Here is a 21,009-nt window from a genome sequence, read left to right as displayed (position 1 = left end):
GAAAAAATTCTGCATGTCAAAGTCACATTTTTCGAAAGCCAAGCCACCATTACTGTAGTAGTTTCCATGGTTTGACATGCTAGTTCCCTAATATCTACTACAATTGGTGTCAAAAGCTTGAGCTAGTTTTCAGCCAGCCTCAGGGGAAATTCAGTTAAAAAAAAAACAAAAAGCACTTCCAGTTTTATGACTACTACAATCTCAATAACAAAGAAAAGCATTTTTATAATTTATATGAACATAATTAACTATATTTCACCTACTTATGATAGCAAAAATGAATAAGAATCAAAAATCATAAAATAGATTTCCACTTATATTTGTTGTCAGAAATAATAATTTATCTTAATGAATGATTTATGATTTGAGTGTTAGTGTCAACATGACTTAAGTTTGAGTGCCCACTGGGAAACTTGAGAAATTAAATCATATTTTAAAAATTCAAAAGTGTTATTTATTCATGAATACTAGGAGCCATAATCAAGTTACGATCAGGGGCCAGGATCAAGGTATAATGTCAGAAATGACAAAACTTCCGCAATATAGCATAGGTGGGACTTTAATTTTACTAATTCACTTGTTAATTCTTTTTCCTGAAAACTATAAAGTGTTCTTACCTAAGTGAAATGAAGATGAAAAGCTGTACCTCTGCTATTTATGATATCACTTGGATCTACTCTAGATGTTTGAAAACTTTAAGCAGGCATAAAATCAGTGAAGATGTAAGATCACCCTTCATATTCTATCTCCCTCCAAAAAAATGGTTCTGCTTTGTAGTCCAAGATCTTTCTGAAACAGATATCTTGCAATAATGTGCAGAATCTCTTGTTACCATCAAAACATATTTAAAAAAATATTTCAGGACTTACCTTGTGGTGCAGTGGTTAAGAATCTGCCTGCCAATGCAGGGGACACGGGTTCAATCCCTGGTCCTGGAAGATCCCACATACTGCGGAGCAATTATGCCCGTGTGCTACAACTACTGAGCCCGCGGGCCTAGAGCCCGTGCTCCTCAATAAGAGAAGCCACCGCAAGGAGAAGCCCAAGCACCACAACTAGAGAAAGCCTTTGCACAGCAATGAAGACCCAATGCAGCCAAAAATAAATAAATTAAATTAATTTTAAAAATTTTTCAATAAACCTCCCAGTTTCATGAAAATATTTTAGTAAAATTTACATCTGACATCTCATTTTTTAGTGACCAAAAAAGCTGTGAAGAAAGATGCTAAAAAAGTTGTCGCAAAGCCCAAAGAAGAGGCACCACCACCTAAAGGTATTATAATTAATCAAAATTCAGTCTTACTGCTTTTCTCTTGGTTAAAAAATTTAAATCCCAAATAGTGGAGGATAGAGGAAGGTTAAGAGTGTGAATTCACAAAATGGTACCTCTTCCTTTACTCACACTCACCCTCTTCTTTGATTCAGTCCTCACTTTCTCTCTCAATTTTCTTTCTTTTCCCCTTTTTTTCCTCCTCTATCCTCCTGTGCCTATGTCTACCCATGGCACCCAATGGCAACACCAGAGAGTTCTCATTATCTCTGGATAGTGATTTAAAGAAGGTACTGCCCTCTGGTCCAACAGCTGGTCTTGATCAAGTCACACCAACAGAAGTCAGACCAACAGAAGGTCACTAATTTTAAGTGGCCACTCCAGCCCAACTCAGCACCCTTCCTGGTTCACCTGAGCTAAATGTCAATCCTCGCAGGGAAAAATAAAACACTTTTTGCAGGGGGATCAATTTAGTTACTTTAAATTTTTATTATATCCTGGAAAATTTTTAGGAAAAAGATGGGATAACTAAATTTAAGCAAATAATTTTATCCATCTGGCTAAGATTAAAGTACAGCAACCTCCTAAAAAAAGGAGAATCCAGGAGCATAGGGCACGATTCACTGAGACTTTTTTTTTGTGGTCATTTGTGAGATGTTATAGAATAAGAAGAATCTCAAAAAAGCATGGCTATTTCCCAAACTTTATTGTTAATCACTGAAAAAATTAAACATGCATTATTTTTAGCATCAGACATACCAAATATTCTCTTTATGTTTCATGTTAATTTAAATTGTTTTAAATCAACATAAAGTAGAATAAAATATCAGCCTTCCTGCATTTTCGTTAACATGGCATTGCGTAGCATTTTTGGTGAGCTAAATTTGGATCTTATAAAAGCATTTTATATATGGGTAGTAGTCACAGATCATACAAATGGCTAACAAGGGTATACAGGATTAGTAAGCATTAAAAAACTTATAGTCTAAAGATAAACATGTATTTTATGTTTTCAAAGTTCCAGAGGTTGCCAAGAAGCCTCCACCTCCTACTGCCTTAATTCCAGCAGAAGGTAAATGAAATATTTTATTCTATTTATTTCTGAGATTTGCATCTCTGCGTTGTATTCTTATTTTATGTATTAGGCTTCCAACTTATTATAAAGTTGTAGAGTCTCCTCTGCTACAGTAAAATTAGCAGTGGAAATGATGGCTACTTCATACTGGTCGAATTCCAGGAAAGAAAAACCCAGGCAAATGTTTATGCAGCCTCAGTGCAGTGGACTCAGGGAAGGAAATGGTGAGGGCTAGAAAGAGAGGGGATCCCTTATTGTTTCAACTGTAGCTAACACAAATGTTAAGGATCATATGAATAATGTTAGCCTTAATATTTTTAAAGTTGTCATATGAAAGCAACTAATTGATTTGGTTACATGACTTTAAATATTGTCTTTATCAAATTGACTAAAAAGTTATATTCGATAGTCAAAAATATAGCTTTAAAATTAGTACTGTTTTTGAAAGAATAGTTTGGAATTTAAGTAACTACAGAAATATTAGAAATAAATTCTACAAAATGATCAAATATTAAGATATTCCATGGGGAAAAAAAAACTAAGGATTTTACAAACTGGAGCTCCCATGAAACAATGGAAGATGTGTTCATTTGATAATATTTACTGAATGCCATTTTGTTCACACCAGAAAAATCCTCAGGTTAAGAGTAGAGTGTCTCTTGACCCTGCTGACTGTGTTCCATAATCAACAAAAATTTAAACAGAACCAACACAAAGAAAACGTAAATGATCAATATAAGGCTGAGATCTCAGATACTGATATTGCTTGACCACATAGACTTTCATTTCGTGAAGTAATTGTATGGATATAATTAACATGCTAATATTATCTTTTTAAATTAATTAATTTATTTATTTTAGCTCCTGAAGTGATTGATGTATCCTCCAAGGCTGAAGAAGTGAAAATAATGACCATAACCAGAAAGAAAGAGGTTCAGAAAGAAAAAGAAGCTGTGTATGAGAAAAAGCAAGCAGTCTACGAGGAGAAGAAAGTTTACATAGAATCTTTGGAAGAACCTTATGACGAACTAGAGGTAGAACCATACGCGGAGCCATATGAAGAGCCTTACTATGAGGAACCGGATGAAGAGTATGAAGAGACCCAGGTAGAAGCTAAAAGGGAAGTTCATGAGGAATGGGAAGAAGATTTTGAAGAAGGGCAAGAATACTATGAAAGGGAAGAAGGTTATGAGGAAGGGGAGGAAGAGTGGGAGGAGACTTACCAAGAAAGAGAAGTCATCCAAGTTCAAAAGGAGGCTTATGAAGGTATGTATTAATTGAGTGACTTTTTTCTCTTTTCCTCATATTTTGCTCAGTTCTTTATATTTTCAAGGTTATTAACCTGATGTGCAATGGATATGAAATAGATGAAATGACGATTTCCATTTTTTAAAGTTAGAAATCTTTAGAATCTTTAAAAGCATCATTGTCTTCAGAGTTACTTTCATGCTTTGATATTGTAAGTTGAATCATTTAATCGTATTACTAAGACTGAATTCCAAGTGCTGTTTTCTAATGCAGAGGTTCAAGTTTTAGTTTCACTGCCTCACTGCATCTCTGCTTGATCCTGCTTCTAAATCCAGCATGAGTAATCCTGTTAGCAATAAAGATCCCAAATACAATAATTTACACAGTTGTATATGATTCTTAACTTATATCATTTGCCAATTGATACAGTCTATTAGAACTTAACCTATTCAAGCATCCCTTATTACTGTGTTTTTGTTAAAGAATCACATGAGAGGAAAATTCCAGCAAAAGTACCGGAAAAGAAAGAAGTACCACCTCCTAAAGGTATGTAATTGGAATTATTTAAATAGATCACATCATCGATGTCATTATCATGGCTTGCTGGGCAAAAATGTATGAATCACCAGTTCAATCCAATAGGCACAACTTCTTCTGGAAGCTTCATTGTATCAGTGATTTTTTTTCTAAGAATATCTACCTACTTCATTTAATTCAAACGTAAAATGATGATAAAAAGATTGTTGTGGTAAATATAAAAAATAACCAAAATACTTGAAGTACAGAGGCTTGTACTTAAAGTTCACTGCAACAAACTTGTCTCTCTTTAAAAATTGAGAGAAAAAGAGACAGACTGTTTTAATAGAAATTCTAAAAGTACTGCAATTTTTTTAAAATGCTTGCAGTTGTAAAGAAGCCCATAGTTGAAAAAATTGAAAAGACTTCTCGAAGAATGGAAGAAGTTCAAGTCACCAAAGGTATTATCATTTAAAACATTTCTCGTACCATGTACACAAGTAATTGTTTACTGATATATAGTCACATGTTATTTATATAGTCATCTAAACTAAGATATTTTAAAATTTTGTGCAAAGCAGTATTCTTCACAATACAAATATATTTGTACATATTTTTAAGTACCCGAAGTTTCAAAGAAGATTGTTCCACAAAAACCTTCTCGGACTCCAGTGCAGGAAGAAGTTATTGAAGTGAAAGGTATACATCTTTGTCTTTCAGCTACAAGTTTTAAACATTTTTATTTATGTGTATGAATATGTATACATATATTACTGAACAACTCACAAATCTGAAATCACCAAAATAAAGACATATTATATATATTATATACATTTTATGCTGCACATTTATATAATTTAAGTAAATAATAACATTATCTTTGTTTTTAGTATCACTTTAAAATTACATAATTTTTTTTAATTAAAGAAGGATTTGTGTTTAATCAGTAGTCTTCTAACTTTATTGTGCCATGCATTCCATTCCATATAATATCCCTCATCCCCTCATTTATATGAATAAACCCTAATGGATTTGGGAAAGCACCACATCACGTGTGAAGAAGTTGTGTCTATTTGATTCCCATTTAATAATGTTTGATAAAGGCTGCCTGGATTGTTTGTCCCTATAGATCAAAACATGATTTGTTTTCTTGTCAATACTGAATTTGTTCTCAAGCTATCATATTAACCCACTAATTCTGTGTCTAAACAAGCCATGTATTTGATCTGATGTCTTGAACTGGAAAAAGAAATACTAATGTGAAATACTCTCTTTAAAGTACCTGCTGTACATACAAAGAAGATGGTTATTTCAGAAGAAAAGATGTTCTTTGCTTCTCACACAGAGGAGGAAGAAGTGTCAGTCACAGGTATAAGGCAAATTTGAATACGGGGCTCAAATGGAAGGGCTTCAGATGGATTTTTATCCCTCTTCTTATCTAATTCATGATTATGTAGATATCTCTGTCTCCTTGTGAATATTTGTCATCTTCTTCATTTCACATTTGTCTGTTTTAATTTGTATTTCAATATGCTTTGTAAATTGCAATACCACCCATAGTATGGCATGCCAGGAACTAAAATGTACATTTTTTAAAGTCCCTGAGGTACAAAAGAAAACTGTTACCGAAGAGAAAATTCACGTTGCTGTTTCCAAAAAGATTGAGCCTCCACCTAAAGGTATTAGTGATTTATTCTAAGTTTAAAATCTTTCAAAAGTTCCAAAGTAAATATCTGAATATGTTAATATTAAATAATAAATTTAGTCGCAGTCCACAGACCTTTAGCCACTATGTGCAAATGACATCATAGGGAGAGGAGAAGACCAGGAGGAGGGTATTGGAGAGAGGAATGACAATTCCTGGAGGCTCTGTTCCCTGCTTCATGGAGCTTACAATCTAGTGGCCACCTGTTTAGAAAAAGAAATAGTGTCCTGGGGGCTTCCCTGGTGGTGCAGTGGTTAAGCATCCGCCTGCCAGTGCAGGGGATCACGGGTTCAAGCCCTGGTCCGGGAAGATCCCACATGCCACGGAGCAACTAAGCCCGTGCGCCACAACTACTGAGCCTGCGCTCTAGAGCCCGCGAGCCACAGCTACTGAAGCCCATGCACCTAGAGCCCGTGCTTTGCAACAGGAGAAGCCACCACAATGAGAAGCCCACGCACCGCAACGAAGAGTAGCCCCCGCTCACCGCAACTAGAGAAAGCCTGTGCGCAGCAACGAAGACCCAACACAGCCAATAATTAATTAATTAATTAATTAATTAAATCTATTAAGAAAAGAAATACAGTGTCCTGGAGCCAGCTCATACCCACTCACCAGAGCTGATGGTTAAATTTTCAGGAATTTTGCTACCCAGCATTTAACGCCTCCATGATTAAAAGTTAAATTATATAAAATTAAATAAGTTATATTTAAAACTATGGTAATAAATGCTCAAAACTCATTACTATTTTCCTATTATCTATGTTTCTGAGGTTACGTTGATTGCCTCTGTGTTGTGGAAATACTGGATAATTATGTGCTACTTCTCATCCCTTCCCTACTCCGAGACAATGACATCATCGTTGGTAGCCAGGATGCATGTATTTGCACCACCACAGAGGCTGGAACTTGGAAACTGGCAGTGGCTACAAATTAGGGCTCCCCTCCCTCCACCGACCCTCTCCTACACCCAGTCAAATTGTTAAACATTTAGGATACAAAAATTATTTAAGATAATTGAATGCAGTTGTTCTAATGCTGCGGCTTTATAAAAGTGAAGTTTCTAGAACTGGTGTCTGAGGAACAGGCACTGGCACCTCTGAGGAAGGGGTGCTCCTACCTGTTCCTAGGAAAGTGGAGGTTCCTTCAGTTAAAAATGAGTAACAGTCACATTTTCTAATTAGCCACTAGTTCATTGCCCTTAATCCTTGATTAACATGTAATTTTCTTGCATTCAATTGGTATAAAACCAGAATGTCTACTCTTTAAGTCTTGCAACAACATATGCCTTGTCAAAATGAACAATTTCTCAAAATCGACCCTTTTTTTTTTTTTTTAAAGTCCCTGAGCCACCCAAGAAACCAGTCTCAGAGGAAGTAGTCCCTGTTCCCCACCTTCCTAAAAAGGTGGAGCCCCTACCAGCCAAAGGTAGAATCATATTTTTGAAAAAAATTTCTTAATGTCTGTCTTCTTGTACCTTTTTCTATTGGCTCTGTGTGTTAATGAGATAGTATCTGTAAGCTACATTTGTAATGTATTTTAATTCTGTGTATGTTGATTTCATTAACTTGTGGTAATATGTTACACAAATGTCAGGAATACTTTAGACTCCAGACCATGCTGATTGGGTCTTTGTCCACTTCATGTAATGTATGTAATGTCTGTATGGTATTGATGTATTTAGCATGTATTTTCATCACAAGTTACATGCTTGATATTAAATTACTTCCTAAATTCTTTCACTCTTACTGAGGATTTATGATTTAATGTAATCTTAAATGTCTCACAAGGAGGCTAGAGTTCTCAATTGTTTCAACAATGGTGTCTTTAAAGTTCCTGAAGTTCCCAAGAAACCTGTGCCAGAGGAGAAAAAGCCAGTTCCTGTGCCTAAGAAGGAACCTGCCGCTCCCCACAAAGGTACACCAGAACTGATCACAGGCTGACCCTTTGCCCCAAATGCCAGTGCTTTGTTTTATACAGTCTTTGTACTTACTCTGCTGTCTACTTTGTGTCTTTTACATGCCCCTGTGTTTTTCATTTATTTGTCAGCTTCCAGGGCCACACTCCACATACATTATTTGTGATACTGAACATTAAAAGAAGTTACTTTTCAAAAGTAACTATATCAAACTGCTGTCTTAAATTTTTAATATCTTCCCTCTCCTAGAGAAAGAAGAAATATTTGTGAAACTCATTTTCTACAGGGCATGTTTCTAGGAAAAACTCTTTCAGCCCTCAACTATGTGACTTTTTCTTAATAAAAAAAAAAAACCTTCATGAGTTATGACAAGATACAAAGACTAACAGGAGGGTGTTTGGCAGAACTGAATGTTAATGAGGTAAAGATGTACACAGTGCTTCTGGGAACTGCCACTCTTCTGAAAAGTCAATAATGCCTACCCTTAGTTGGAAACATCAACTTTTGGCATTTACTTTCACCATGTTTCTTGAGATATTAACTGAACGTTGACATTTGCCCTAAATGTTGCAATTATCTAATTAGTGAGTCAAGGGACCTTTCATATAGGGATGTTTGGATTCAAATGTGCTAATTCTTGCTTTAATTTTTGGATTTGGTTGGTTTTGGTGGTTTTAGTGATAAAAGACACTACTTTATAGAGGCAATGAAGTAACGAACTGCACACATCTGGTCAGTTATAGAGATATCCAGTACCATCCAGCTTAGGAGAAAGCAGGCTCATACGTTTTAAGAAGTGTTCTCTTTTGCCTGATTTCTCAGTGTTTCCATTTTCTTCCTTAATCAAATCTGCTTCTCTCTTTCTCAAACTCTTGGCTGTTTCAGAATTCTGGGTCTTTTTCTTTTATTCTTTTTTTTTAATTGAAGTACAGTTGTTGCACAATATTATATAACTTACAGGTGTACAATATAGTGATTCACAATTCTTAAAGGTTATACTCCATTTATAGTTATTATAGGATATTGACTATATTCTGTTGTACAATATATCCTTGTAGCTTATTTTATACCTAATAGTTTGTACCTCTTAATCCCCTACTTCTCCTCCCCACTTACCTCTCCCCACTGGTAACCACTAACTTGTTCTCTATATCTGTGAGTATGCTTCTTTTTTGTTATGTTCACTAGTTTGTTGTATTTTTTAGATTGTACATGTAAGTGATATTATACAGTACTTGTCGCTCTCTGACTTATTTCATTTAGCATAATACCCTCCAAGTCCATCCATGTATTTGCAAATGGCAGCACTTCATTCTTCTTTATGGCTGAGTAGTATTCCATTGTAAATATATACCACAACTTCTTTATCCATTCGTCTGTTGATGGGCACTTAGGTTGCTTCTATATCTTGTCAATTGTAAATAATGCTGCTATAAACACTGGGGTGCACGTATCTTTTCAAATTAGAGTTTTTATTTCTTTAGGGTCTTTTTTTTAACCAAATGATTTTTAAGAATGATTTCTGATTATCTAATCATTAAAATATAATGATTGTATGAAAATAAAATATGATTATAATGAAAAGCTTATATTACTAAAACCAGTACTAATGCCAAAGCCTCTTGGTCACTCCTGGAGGAGACTCAGAGGCATGTCTCATTTATACATGAAAATAAATACACTTAGTAACATGTATGTATAAACACCCCATGTATACATAACATAATATATACATGTATCAATGTGTATCTGTATAATTACATCAAGATATTGCAAATGTAGAGGTGCAGATGTTCAAAAAAATTGCCAATATCTTATTTAAAATGAAAAAATTACCACCGATAATGCATGCTGTTAGAACTACATCAGCCACTCAAAAATTCAACACTTAGAATAGGTAAATTAAACCCATTGTAAACCTTCTTTGGGTCATAGACCCTATTGAAAACTATGGAGCCTCTTAGAGAAAAGCACATATATACATACCCACAAAATTTGCACACAGAACTCCCCAAAGTCACTGACACACAGATGTCATACTGAGAGGGCTACCCTAGCAAAAGAGTGTTTCCTGAGTTTTATAGACACTACAGGTGCACCAAAAAAAAAAAAAATTCAGAAGAGAAATAGAAAAATAATAATAATGCTATAGATGCAACCATTCTAATGACATCTTAGTCTAAGATAGTCTTAGATAAAGTTTACCCATTGTTGTTATGGATTCCACTTCTCAATACAAAGAGTAAAGGAATTTTTCTATATACTATATCCACACTCTATATTGTTTATATAATTACTGACTAATTTGGTATTTTTATTGGAGTATAATTGCTTTACAATGTTGAACTGATTTGTTTTTATCAAAAGCATACCAATATATAAAGAAAGAATGAATTCTGTGCACATCCTTCTGTGTATATAACTCATTTTTAATCGCCTAAATGCCTCTGTAACATTACTTGGGACATTTACCACATGTGACCTTTAGAAAACTATAGTTTAATTTTGTGCATTATTTTGCCGATGCATAGAAAGCCTATAACATTAGTAAACTACGTAAAGATTTGTTTGTGTGTGCCTATATCCATTCATAAAAGTGACATATGGCTGAACTAACATTCTATTTTAAAAACTTTAAGTCCCAGAGGTGCTCGGGAAACCTGTCCCTGAAGAAAAGATTCCTGTTCCTGTTGCAAAGAAAAAGGAAGCTCCACCAGCTAAAGGTACAATGACTTGCTTAGTAAGGAAGCCCTGTTTTTATGTCTTGAGTATAAAACATTTCTGTGTTTAATTATCTAATTTAGTTTGTTTCATTCAAAATGAATGTCTTATGGTGTAAGAATTCAACAAAAGTGTCTGTCCACCTGCCTACTTTCTTACAAAATAACTGTCCATTAGCTACTTTGGAAAATATAAAGTTAACTCTAAAAATTAATGTCTTTTCAAGTTCCTGAAGTACAGAAGAGGGTTGTTGCAGAAGAAAAAATAATTATCATCACTGAAAGGGAGGAATCTCCACCACCAGCAGGTAACCTCATCCCATCTCCACAAAATAACCTTGTCTTCCCTTCAAGCTTCTTTAATTGCATATCTTCTTTAATGGGCCTGCAAGTTCTATGTTGCTCATTTACTTTGCCTTCCTGAGAATTTTAAAATCAAATACTATCCTTTAAGTGCCAGAAGTACCAAAGAAGAAAGTTCCCGAAGAAAAAAGACCTGTTCCTTGGAAAGAGGAAGAAGTTCCACCACCAAAAGGTATTGTCTCTCCATCTTTCCAAGCACCGTCTTTATAAGATTATGTTCCTAGGCAAACAATGACTTTGTTAGTCTTGTGATATATGTGCATCGTGAGTGTGTATCTGTGTTTTGTGATGGTCTTCAATGAGATAACACTGAAGTTCTAAAAGTGCACAATGTTTTTAAAGTACCAGCTCTGCCTAAGAAACCTGTCCCTGAGGAGAAAGTTCCCGTGCCAGTTCTTGCTGCTAAGAAAGCCCCTCCTCCCCGAGGTAGGATTGTCTCAAGCCTCTGACAAAAATCTTTTAGCGGGTGGATTCTTTTTCCTATCTGGTGTCTTCTTGTACTGACCCTTTGTCTCTCTTGGATAGAATTTTTGTGTGTATATACTGGTGATAAGTTATGTAATTTGCTAGTGAAAGTGGTGTACTGTGCAAATCTTCCCCAAACTTTAGGGAGAGAAAATTGTTAAGATTCTTGATTTTTTAAGCTTCAACTTTAATCCTTTCTTAAAGCTGAAGTTTCTAAGAGAACTGTCGTAGAAGAAAAAAGATTTGTTGGTGAAGAAAAACCATCCGTTGCAGTTTCTCAAAGAGTGGAGGTCGTGCGGCACGAAGGTATATAATCGGAAGTGAGGGGAGAAATGAGTTTGCATGTGTTTCCTCCAAGTCTTTTCTTCTTACCACATAGTTTACTTTAGAAGTTGTTCTTATCAGTGTCTGTTGTAGCCTCTGAGACTGAATGTTTTGTGTCTACATTGGTCCTGAATCATTCTAAGAGGGTGAGTGGGATGCTGAACATGTGGTAATTGTGAAAGTGGCCTCATTTGGGCATAATCTGAATATTCTTCTCAGTCTTGCGCTGTACTGTCCCCTCACCTGAACTCAGCTCTCTCCTTCTTGCAATGAAGAAGCAGTGTGAAACCACCCCCTACGCAGATAGAAGAACATTACCCATCTATAGGGAACACATCGTTATAATCAGTACTTCAATGGGCTATTCGGGCTGAATTTAAAGTAAATCTTATCTTTTAAAATACCTGCAGAGGAGGAATGGAGTTATTCAGAAGAAGAGGAAAGAGTATGTGTTTCAGTTTATAGAGAAGAGGAAAGAGAGGAGGAAGAAGTGGAGGTTACAGATTATGAAGGTAAATAATGCAGATAAGCTAGTGGTGACCTGGCGTCTTGATAAGCTGTTTTCCTTCACAGATTATTTATCAGATTAATGAAAGTGACACAAATTCAGTGAACGTCTACTGGTCTTATCTGATGTATCTTTTGATCGAAACACAAGACTCAGGAGCATTAATTAAACATCCAAAGTATTTCTTGTCCATTCCCTCTAACTTGACTCTGTAGGAAACAAGCCTTCATATTTATAGGTAACTAATGCTGCAAGTATCTCCATACACATTTATCCTTTCAGTAGATGGGACTTGGCTTCAGTATGGTGGACTGCCATAATCTTCACCTTGGTAGTCTAATTTCTAAAACATGGGTAACAAATAGCAGTGTTGATAGCACAACTCACTAATGTGTCCTGACTCACAGATTTTAAATGAATAAGAAATTATATACATTATTACATTCCAGAAGTCAAGGCCAGGTTTGAGAGTGAAGCACTGAACACGGAGGGCTTTCCAACGTTCCATGTATGGAGAAAACAATCGTGTAATATCTTTCATTAGATCAATTTGTTATTCAGATGTTCACATACCTATAAAGCTAGTTCTCTATAGCTTAGGATTGAACAACGAGCTTTATTTCAATGTTGGGATACCCTTTTAATGAATTAGGACACCCCTGGGTTCACTGCTAAAGTTCAGCGTTCTGGCTAAAGCTATATATCTGAAAGAACTTTACTAAGAAAGTTTTAATGTAGCTCTGCTTTAAATATTAATCCATAAGTTTCTCAGTAAATTAACTGTCTTCCCAATGAAAAGATGAATAGAATTGTACAGGCAGATGCCCTTGAGTGTATCTCTGGCTAATAAAAGGGGCCCCACCTCTTCTCCACTTGGAAGAAAAGTCCATGTGAAATTCACATGTGCAGTCTTAATGGAATGGCTTAGAACAGACCAAGACTTGACTTCCTAGAGGAAGCTCACCAGTTCTGTTGTGCTTCCTGGGAAAGGCCAAGATGGGCATAAGCCAGGAATCTGATGGATTCAAAGAGGGTCCTATCCCTTCTAGAAATGTTTGGGAAACCATAACATGTACACAAGGAAAGTTCTCATTGCATGAATATAATTTCAGTTTTTTATACATTATAAATTTCTTTTAGTACTATAGACTCTGATTAAAAGGAAAGACATTTTATGATATTCTTATGTTTCCATTAAGCCCAAAGATTTAGGGGAAAGATGGGTAGCCTGTTAAGTTTACTCCTAGTGTTTGTAACTAGATCTTTCTATTCTATAATTAATCTTATACACAGACTCAAAAATCATAGGAAGGCTCTTTCCTCGTCCACCATAGCTACTCTCGCAAAACTTGGGGAAAAAGTCTTGTTTCCAAGTCCTCAGTAGGTTTTTCATACGTAATACAGGTCTTTCCTTTCTTTCTTATGAACCTACTTATGATTCCTCAAGTACATTTTTGAAACTTGTCTTCAAATTCCTGTGTTCTTGTTAACCTAGCCGCTAGGATTGTTTTTACGTCTTGCACTTGTCCTGTTCTTCCTGTGAATACAAGCATTGTTATCTTTATGTTATACTTACTGAAACTTATTTTCTATGCTCTTTATTAAGGCATATGCTTTGATTAAAATCTTCTTCTTTGGGTATTTTAAATGAGAACAATCAGGGAGTTGGAAAGTGTTAAACTTTCACTATTTTACTTACTTTTTGACATAATAAAGTACAGCTAAAATTAAACATGAAAAACACTACAACCTATCTTCTTTGAAATTGATATCTTTAAAGTGATGGAAGAGCCTGAGGAATATGTTGTAGAAGAAGAGCTGCACTTTATTTCTGAGAAAGTGGACGCTGAACCAGCCGAAGGTAGACCAACTCTTAGATTAATTCTAGCCCCATATGTGTTTGGCTTGTCCCATTCTTAATGTCCTCTTGTAGTTAATTTTTTGTCTGTATTGCAAATGTTGATAAATACCATGTGTAATAAAAATATTCCTTAAATTTTTATTAAAAAGAAATCTGGACATTTCCACAAATGTATTTTATAATCTTTTCAAGTGCCTAAGAAGAAAATTGTACCCAAACCGAAAACTCCTGCTAAAATAGAGGAGCCTCCACCAGCTAAAGGTACAATTCTCTCTCGAAGAAGTGGGATACCATTTGTCTTAATAGCTATAATAATGCCTTTAGTTTGAATAACTGCCTCAGTTTTGTCAGCATATACGTGTAAACATTTTTACTGACTATAGACATTAATGTTTGTGTAAATGTGTGATCTTCTCATAAAGTGAGTTCTTTGCCCCAAAATTACACTTCTCCTGTAATGCAAACTAATATTCTTAAACCTAATATTTCTAAAGTTCCTGAAGTACCTAAGAAAATTGTGCCAGAAAAGAAAATTCCTGCTGCAGTTCCCAAAAAGGAAAAGGTGCCACCAGCCAAAGGTATATTGGGCTTTCCTTTATTCTTGAATAATGCCTGTCTTTTTAAATCTTAAATTGATACATTCTTCAAATTTTTATGACATTAACAAGAAAATAAGTGTGCCTATGTTTAGTGTTTTTCACATTTGTATGTCTGATCGTGTTGTGCAATGTCTTTTAAGTGCCAGAAGAGCCAAAGAAACCAGTTCCTGAAAAAAGGGCTCCTCCCAAAGTGGCTAAGATAGAAGAACCTCCTCCCACCAAAGGTAAACGAAACCCCCCAGCACAACAACTAGAAACATGTCTTGTCTTTCTCGTCCTCTCACTGCTGTCCTTGGGTCACCCCTTCTGTATGGAGGTTATTGGTGTATGTTGGCCGCAAGGATATATTATTGCCTTGTCTATGGTGGACTGTTACTTACTTGTTGTGAATTTCATTTGTGCGTACCTTGTAAAATTGTTATACTCTAAAATCACAATACTTTCTGGCTAATACATTTTTTTAAATTCCACTTTAAGTAATATAACTCCGTAATCCTAAAATTATCTTTCAAGTGACTGAGAGGCACATGCAAATTGCCCAGGAAGAAAAAGTTCACGTTGCTGTAACTAAAAAAGTGGAGCCTCCAAGACCAAGAGGTACATGGGGCCTTTCAATACACAGAATATTGTACCTACCCTATTCTCTTTACCAAATACACTCGTTATGGGTGTTGGGTTTTTGTTGTCATTGTTATAGTTGTTTTATGTTTGAAATCGTGAAAATATCAAGTCTTTTATGTTTGAGTTACTACTATACAACTACCTTTTTGTTGTTTGAATGAGGAAAACAGTTCTTTAAAGTGAAATCTGTCTTTAAAGTGCCTGAGGAACCCAAGAGAGCTGTTCCAGAAGAAAAAGTTCCAAAACTCAAGCCTAGAAAAGAGGAGGAGCCACCAGTAAAAGGTATACCAACTTTTCCAAAAATCAAAATAAGCTTTTAGGTATCAAAATAAGCTTATAGATATGACTAATCTAGTGGAATTGGGATCTTTAGAGAAAATAATTTAAATATGTATTACAAAGTAAGTAATATGCATATGCTATTCCGTATCATCTCAAAACTAAATATTTCTGATACCAGAAAATATTCTGTCTCTTCTTCTCAAAAAAAAACAAAAACAAAAATGAAACTCCATACAAACGTGTAGATACTTTCCCTTAAAACGAATTTGTCTTCTAATGGTTCTTTGTCTATATACTAAACTCCTTTGCAGAAATGCTTGTTTTGTGTGGCAACCTTTGATGAAATTAAAATTTTTTAAATCCTCAGTTTTCTACATTGTGCCAGTAGAGCTTATGAAAACACTTTAGAATTAAAGTGAAGAAACTATTCATGTGATGCAACCTTCTGTCTAATGCTTGTTTGATAGTCATTGTTTATACTGTCTAGTTGTCTTTTTTTATTTCTTTTATAAATACTACTTGATCTTCTTAAAGTTATTCAATGTCTTTTAAGTATTAAGTAGCTTAGAGAAAAGTATTTATATATATATTAGAACATGTTTATTTCCAAGTCTATTGATTTTTCTTACCACTTAAATGAAAAATTTAAACAACGAGCATGGTTATGGTCATCTTTGTCCTCTTTGTCCTTGGATTGCACACACAAGTTCTCTTAACACATGTTATTCTGAATCTTGCAATTCACTTTTAATAATTATTCTTTTTAAAGTGACTGAACTCAGGAAAAGAGCTGTCAAAGAACAAAAGGTATCCATTGAAGTTCCAAAAAGAGAACCTCCAGCAGCTAAAGGTATATTGTGCTTTGACTAAATAATAAACTGAAGCATGAACCTACACAGCTCTTTGCCTGTTAGTTTCTAATTTGACTCTCATTCTTTATTGGCTTATTGTTGCCTAAAGGCAGGGAATCTAACATTTGAAATTATAAATAGCAAATGTACACTCTGTAATACCTTGGCCAGCAAAGGACAGTCAGGGTCTCCCATAACCAGTGCATGAGACTATCAGCAAGGAATGAGATCACAGCACATTGTCACTATGGTCCCTAAATGGGCTTCAAGTAAAATGCACCTGTTGTCAATATTATTCCAGAAGTAACTGTAACAGCAGAGAAAGAATGGGCTTACACCCAGGAAGAAGAAACTGTTTCAGTACAATGGGAAGAGGAATATGAAGAACATGATTATAAAGAATTTGAGGAGTATGAACCCACAGAAGAATATGATCAATATGACGAGTATGAGGAGCATGAATTCGAACATTATGAAGAGTATAAAGAACATGAAGAATATGTCACAGGTATGAGCAGATCTGCAAACCTGAAACCACATTAAATATGAGTAAAATCCATAGAACAGGATAAAATTTTGAATGCCCAAAGAAATTTGGAAAGAACTTTGTTTTGTTTGGCAAATTCAGAATTTTTTTTTCTTGGATAAATTCTAGAAAAAAAAAATCTCTATAAATCGTAAAGTTGTGTTAGAGTTTGGTTCTGGGCATAATCTATTTCCTCTCCTTTTTGCTTATAAGAAAATGTCATTACGTTTCTTTCTCCAAAAGGTCAAGAGTCTATCTTCAAGTGCCCTTGATCATTCTAATACATGACCACAAATTTCTCAACGTCTCTCATCCTGAACCTTGTTATTATCAAACATAATAGGCTATTGAGAAAACACCCTACCCTCGGGGTTCCCATCATCCAAACTTCACAAAGACTGCTTCAAAAGTAAACACAGAGAAAGCCAACACAAGCCATTGTGTTTTATCTTTGTGAAGATCAAATCTGTAGGAATAAGTTTCTATTGGAATTTCAAAATGAAGCAATATTATTCTTATTCTATTTTTGATGTTTCACAGCCTAACTTTGAGAATGTTCTATGTAGTTTTACAAATAGAATTAAAAAACAATATTATATGGGGAGGAGTTTAACCATGATTTTGTCTACCTGAAGTGAAATGATAATATAATATGTAAAAGGGAGTCACAATTACCTAACTGAAGTAAATAGCAAGGAGGAAATAGCAATAAAAGCTTTTTTAGGTCTTTTACACCTTATTCTACTCGGATCTCTGATTCTCACTCACCTCTAGAGTCTATGCCTATGCTGTAGATAAGATATATTATTTTAATTCTTCGTATCCATTGAAGAAATATATTCTAACAAAAATGTCTAACATTAAATACCCTGTATATATTTTTAAAGAGCCTGAGAAGCCCACCCCAGTAAAGCCTGTCCAGGAAGAACCGGTTCCCACAAAACCAAAGATCCCACCAGCTAAAGGTATAGTGAGAAAAACATTATCAGTCATGAGACCTGTGGTCCCTACATGTCTGTCCAAGTATAAATCCATGTTGAAGTGGCAGTGTACCAATCGTGTGTGTGTTTGGGGTCATTATGTTGTACATCATATTTCTTATTTTTTTCTTCTTACTACTCTTAAGAAATTTGATTCAGGTTTTTAAATCTGTTAATATTGATGTTTTAAAGTGCCGAAGAAAGTGGTCCCTGAAGAAAAAGTACCAGTGCCCATTCCTAAGAAACTCAAACCTCCACCGCCCAAAGGTACATGGCAGCGTAATAACTACCAAAAACATCTTCTTTACTTATGTTCTGTAAACGTGTCTTACTACCTTGTCTGATGTTCTTTGTCTTTACTGAATATATTGTTTGGTGCTGATTCTTACATTTCTCGGCATTTCATGTATTTTTATTTACATATTCGTGTGGTTGGTTTTAATGGTCTTTAATAATTAATATCTTTAAAGTGACTGAAGAAGCAAAGAAAGTTGTTGAGGAAAAAATACACATTTCAATTACCAAACGTGAAAAAGAGCAGGTGACTGAACCAGCTGATAAAGGTATACTTTCCTTCCTCGATTGTGGTCTTTTATAATGTCTCTTTTAAAACTAAAGCAGCTGTGTTTTGCTTTTTTTTTTTCTTCATTGTTTTGTGTCTTTTATATTAATAGTTAGGTGGATGTTGGATGTAAAAATCTGTAAATACAGGATAAAAAGATAATGTTATCTTAAAAGGAAAAGTTATTTCGAAGTTATTTCAAAATATATCCATAGCTTCTTATACAGTGGCTGTGTCTTAACACATGGCTACAATACATATAAAATAGAATGTTTGGATTTAAAATCAGTGACCATTTGGCACATTCCTGACTTATCTAAATTGATGTGATGATATAACAGTATTCACCACAGTTTAATACCTGTTTATTGATCCTAAAGTCATTTTGAAGATTGAAGAAAAGAGTTAACTCAATGTCTAACCATTTTTCCCTGCTTTTTACTATTAAGTAACTTCGCTGCAATTTCAGAAAGTATACTTATCCAGAAGTAAATTTAGCTTTTCAGTAAAGGATGTTTCATACAAGCAGAGATACCCAAACACTAAACATCATTTCACACTTGGTCTCTGCTGCCTCAGACCTCCTTGAGTACTTTTGTATGTTTTTATTCCAGTAAGGTTCAGAATCCTTTCCATGGAGAATCTGAAGTTTCTTATGAATGAACAATCACATATCTCTTATATGAGAGGCACTTGCAGCATTACTCTATTTCCTTAAAATACAATAAAGCAAGCATTCGCTGGGTACCCTGTTTCTGACAATAAAATTTCCTTATACTTAATGTTTTAAGTGCCCATGAAGCCCAAGAGGGTTGTCACAGAAGAAAAAGTACCTGTTCCTAAAAAAGAAGTAGCAGCACCTGTTAGAGGTACCTATATTCACTCTTTTTAATGTGTTGTTTGTCGTTTTTGGTATGAAATTCATGTTCAGTTCTATGTGTAAAGTTCTGTGGGAAAGATAAAGCCTATTCCTTCTTCTATTACAAATGGGTATGTTCCTAACGTGTCTTAATCTTATTGAATAATTGGAAAATATCCAACCTAAAGATAATATCTTTAAAGTGCCTGAAGTACCTAAAAGACAACCAGAAGAGATTGCCTTTGAAGAGGAAGCTGTAACCCAAGTAGAGGAATATTTTGAAGAAGAAGAGTACATTCATGAAAAAGAAGAACTCGTAACTGAAGAAGAAGAGGAGCTCATAACTGAAGAAGTGGTACCAGTGGTACCCGTCAAAGGTAGATTATATCTCCTGCCAAGGGATAAGCAGCAGCATCTTTTGTATCCAATTTGGTCAGATTCTGGGATTTATTAGCACTGATGACCAATTCTGCTTATTTTAGAAAAAGACACTTTTAGATGCTGAAGTATGATTTCTGTAGTTGCTTTTCACATTTTATATCTTTTCTGCAACATTTCCAAAATTCTTCATAATATCTTTAAAGTGCCTGAGGTACCCAAGAAACCTGTTCCAGAAGAGAAGAAACCTGTTCCTGTTCCCAAAAAGAAGGAAGCCCCACCAGCAAAAGGTACACCACCACTCTTATCATGAGCATATAAAAGACTTCATCTGCATATAAATAGCTAATTATCCTGAATTCAGAACCTTGTGTGTGTTACTGTCTGTTCTTTGAAACTGTCCTGTTGTTTGTTAACTATCCTTTGTGTGGATGTGTTGTTACTGGTAGTAAGAACTTATCAGTAAACAATATCTTTAAAGTGCCTGAGATTCCTAAGAAGCCAGAGGAGAAAGTTCCTGTGCCCATTCCTAAGAAAGAGAAGGCTCCACCAGCTAAAGGTACATCTCTTTGTAATCCATCAATGGAATAGTGTAATAATTTACCCATGTATTGATAGTATAACTTGGTGAGCCGTATCAGTTCTTTCCCCCGTGATGATATTAACAATATTAATGCCAAGACAAGCTGGTTACTGGAGCAGTTTATTGTGTATTTATCTCTGAAATTTTACCTTCAAAAAAGCATGCTGGTGCTTCATGCTTGGTTCCTCCTCTTTAGTGGAAAGTTCTTAGAGTAAAGCAAATTCTAATTGTAATACCAAAAATGGACAAAATCATCATTTACCAGACACTGTGTGTTGTCTTTATCAGTCTATGTTTTTTCAGTGTTTTTTAATCTTAATTTTTGTGCATTTTCTGGCCTTTGTTTTGTGGCTGTTATAATTATTATTTTCATTCTTAAAGTGAAATTGTTAGAATATCTATGATGCTTCAATAAGGCCTAAAATTGCTAGATTCTTCTCTATGGGTGAAAAATTTGATACTAACCCTATTTGATATCTTTAAAGTTCCTGAAGTACCCAAGAAACCTGTACCAGAGGAGAAAGTGCCAGTACCTGTTCCTGAAAAGGTGGAAGCTCCACCTGCCAAAGGTACATGAACTTGCAATGTCATAAAATTTTTTAAATTTCAACTTTGCATATGAGTAAAAAATTAAATGGTTCAATTACGTGCTCTTTGGGGATGCAATGCTTTAGTATTCCTTTATGGAAAAGAAAAGATTTTATTTTAAAGGTAAAATGCTTCTTGAAGTAACTTGGTCATACTCTTATGACCTTAATCTTTTTGAAACTACACTTAGACTCAAAATTTTAGGTTGTG

At 34.9% G+C, this 21,009-nt stretch overlaps 1 protein-coding gene across 1 annotated transcript in view; it reads left to right on the top strand.

The window, feature by feature from the left end:
- TTN (titin) overlaps positions 1-21,009 on the top strand; it is a 283,020-nt gene that overhangs the window by 114,375 nt on the left and 147,636 nt on the right. Inside the window, exons 107-132 of the mRNA XM_079924045.1 lie at positions 1,199-1,273; positions 2,289-2,342; positions 3,207-3,611; positions 4,077-4,139; positions 4,499-4,570; positions 4,731-4,808; positions 5,389-5,478; positions 5,708-5,788; positions 7,153-7,239; positions 7,645-7,728; positions 10,369-10,452; positions 10,677-10,757; positions 10,904-10,984; positions 11,155-11,238; positions 11,482-11,583; positions 12,012-12,113; positions 13,890-13,970; positions 14,163-14,231; positions 14,465-14,548; positions 14,710-14,793; positions 15,083-15,166; positions 15,389-15,472; positions 16,242-16,322; positions 16,625-16,831; positions 17,737-17,814; positions 20,697-20,780. Of these exons, the coding sequence (XP_079780171.1) occupies positions 1,199-1,273; positions 2,289-2,342; positions 3,207-3,611; positions 4,077-4,139; positions 4,499-4,570; positions 4,731-4,808; positions 5,389-5,478; positions 5,708-5,788; positions 7,153-7,239; positions 7,645-7,728; positions 10,369-10,452; positions 10,677-10,757; positions 10,904-10,984; positions 11,155-11,238; positions 11,482-11,583; positions 12,012-12,113; positions 13,890-13,970; positions 14,163-14,231; positions 14,465-14,548; positions 14,710-14,793; positions 15,083-15,166; positions 15,389-15,472; positions 16,242-16,322; positions 16,625-16,831; positions 17,737-17,814; positions 20,697-20,780 (2,559 nt within the window). The remainder of the gene's footprint in view (positions 1-1,198; positions 1,274-2,288; positions 2,343-3,206; positions 3,612-4,076; positions 4,140-4,498; positions 4,571-4,730; positions 4,809-5,388; positions 5,479-5,707; positions 5,789-7,152; positions 7,240-7,644; positions 7,729-10,368; positions 10,453-10,676; positions 10,758-10,903; positions 10,985-11,154; positions 11,239-11,481; positions 11,584-12,011; positions 12,114-13,889; positions 13,971-14,162; positions 14,232-14,464; positions 14,549-14,709; positions 14,794-15,082; positions 15,167-15,388; positions 15,473-16,241; positions 16,323-16,624; positions 16,832-17,736; positions 17,815-20,696; positions 20,781-21,009) is intronic.

Source organism: Stenella coeruleoalba, assembly GCF_951394435.1.
Source record: "Stenella coeruleoalba genome assembly, chromosome: 6".
Classification (NCBI taxonomy): domain Eukaryota; kingdom Metazoa; phylum Chordata; class Mammalia; order Artiodactyla; family Delphinidae; genus Stenella; species Stenella coeruleoalba.
Note: the sequence above shows the minus strand (reverse complement) of the source record. Positions and strands in the feature narration are given on the sequence as shown.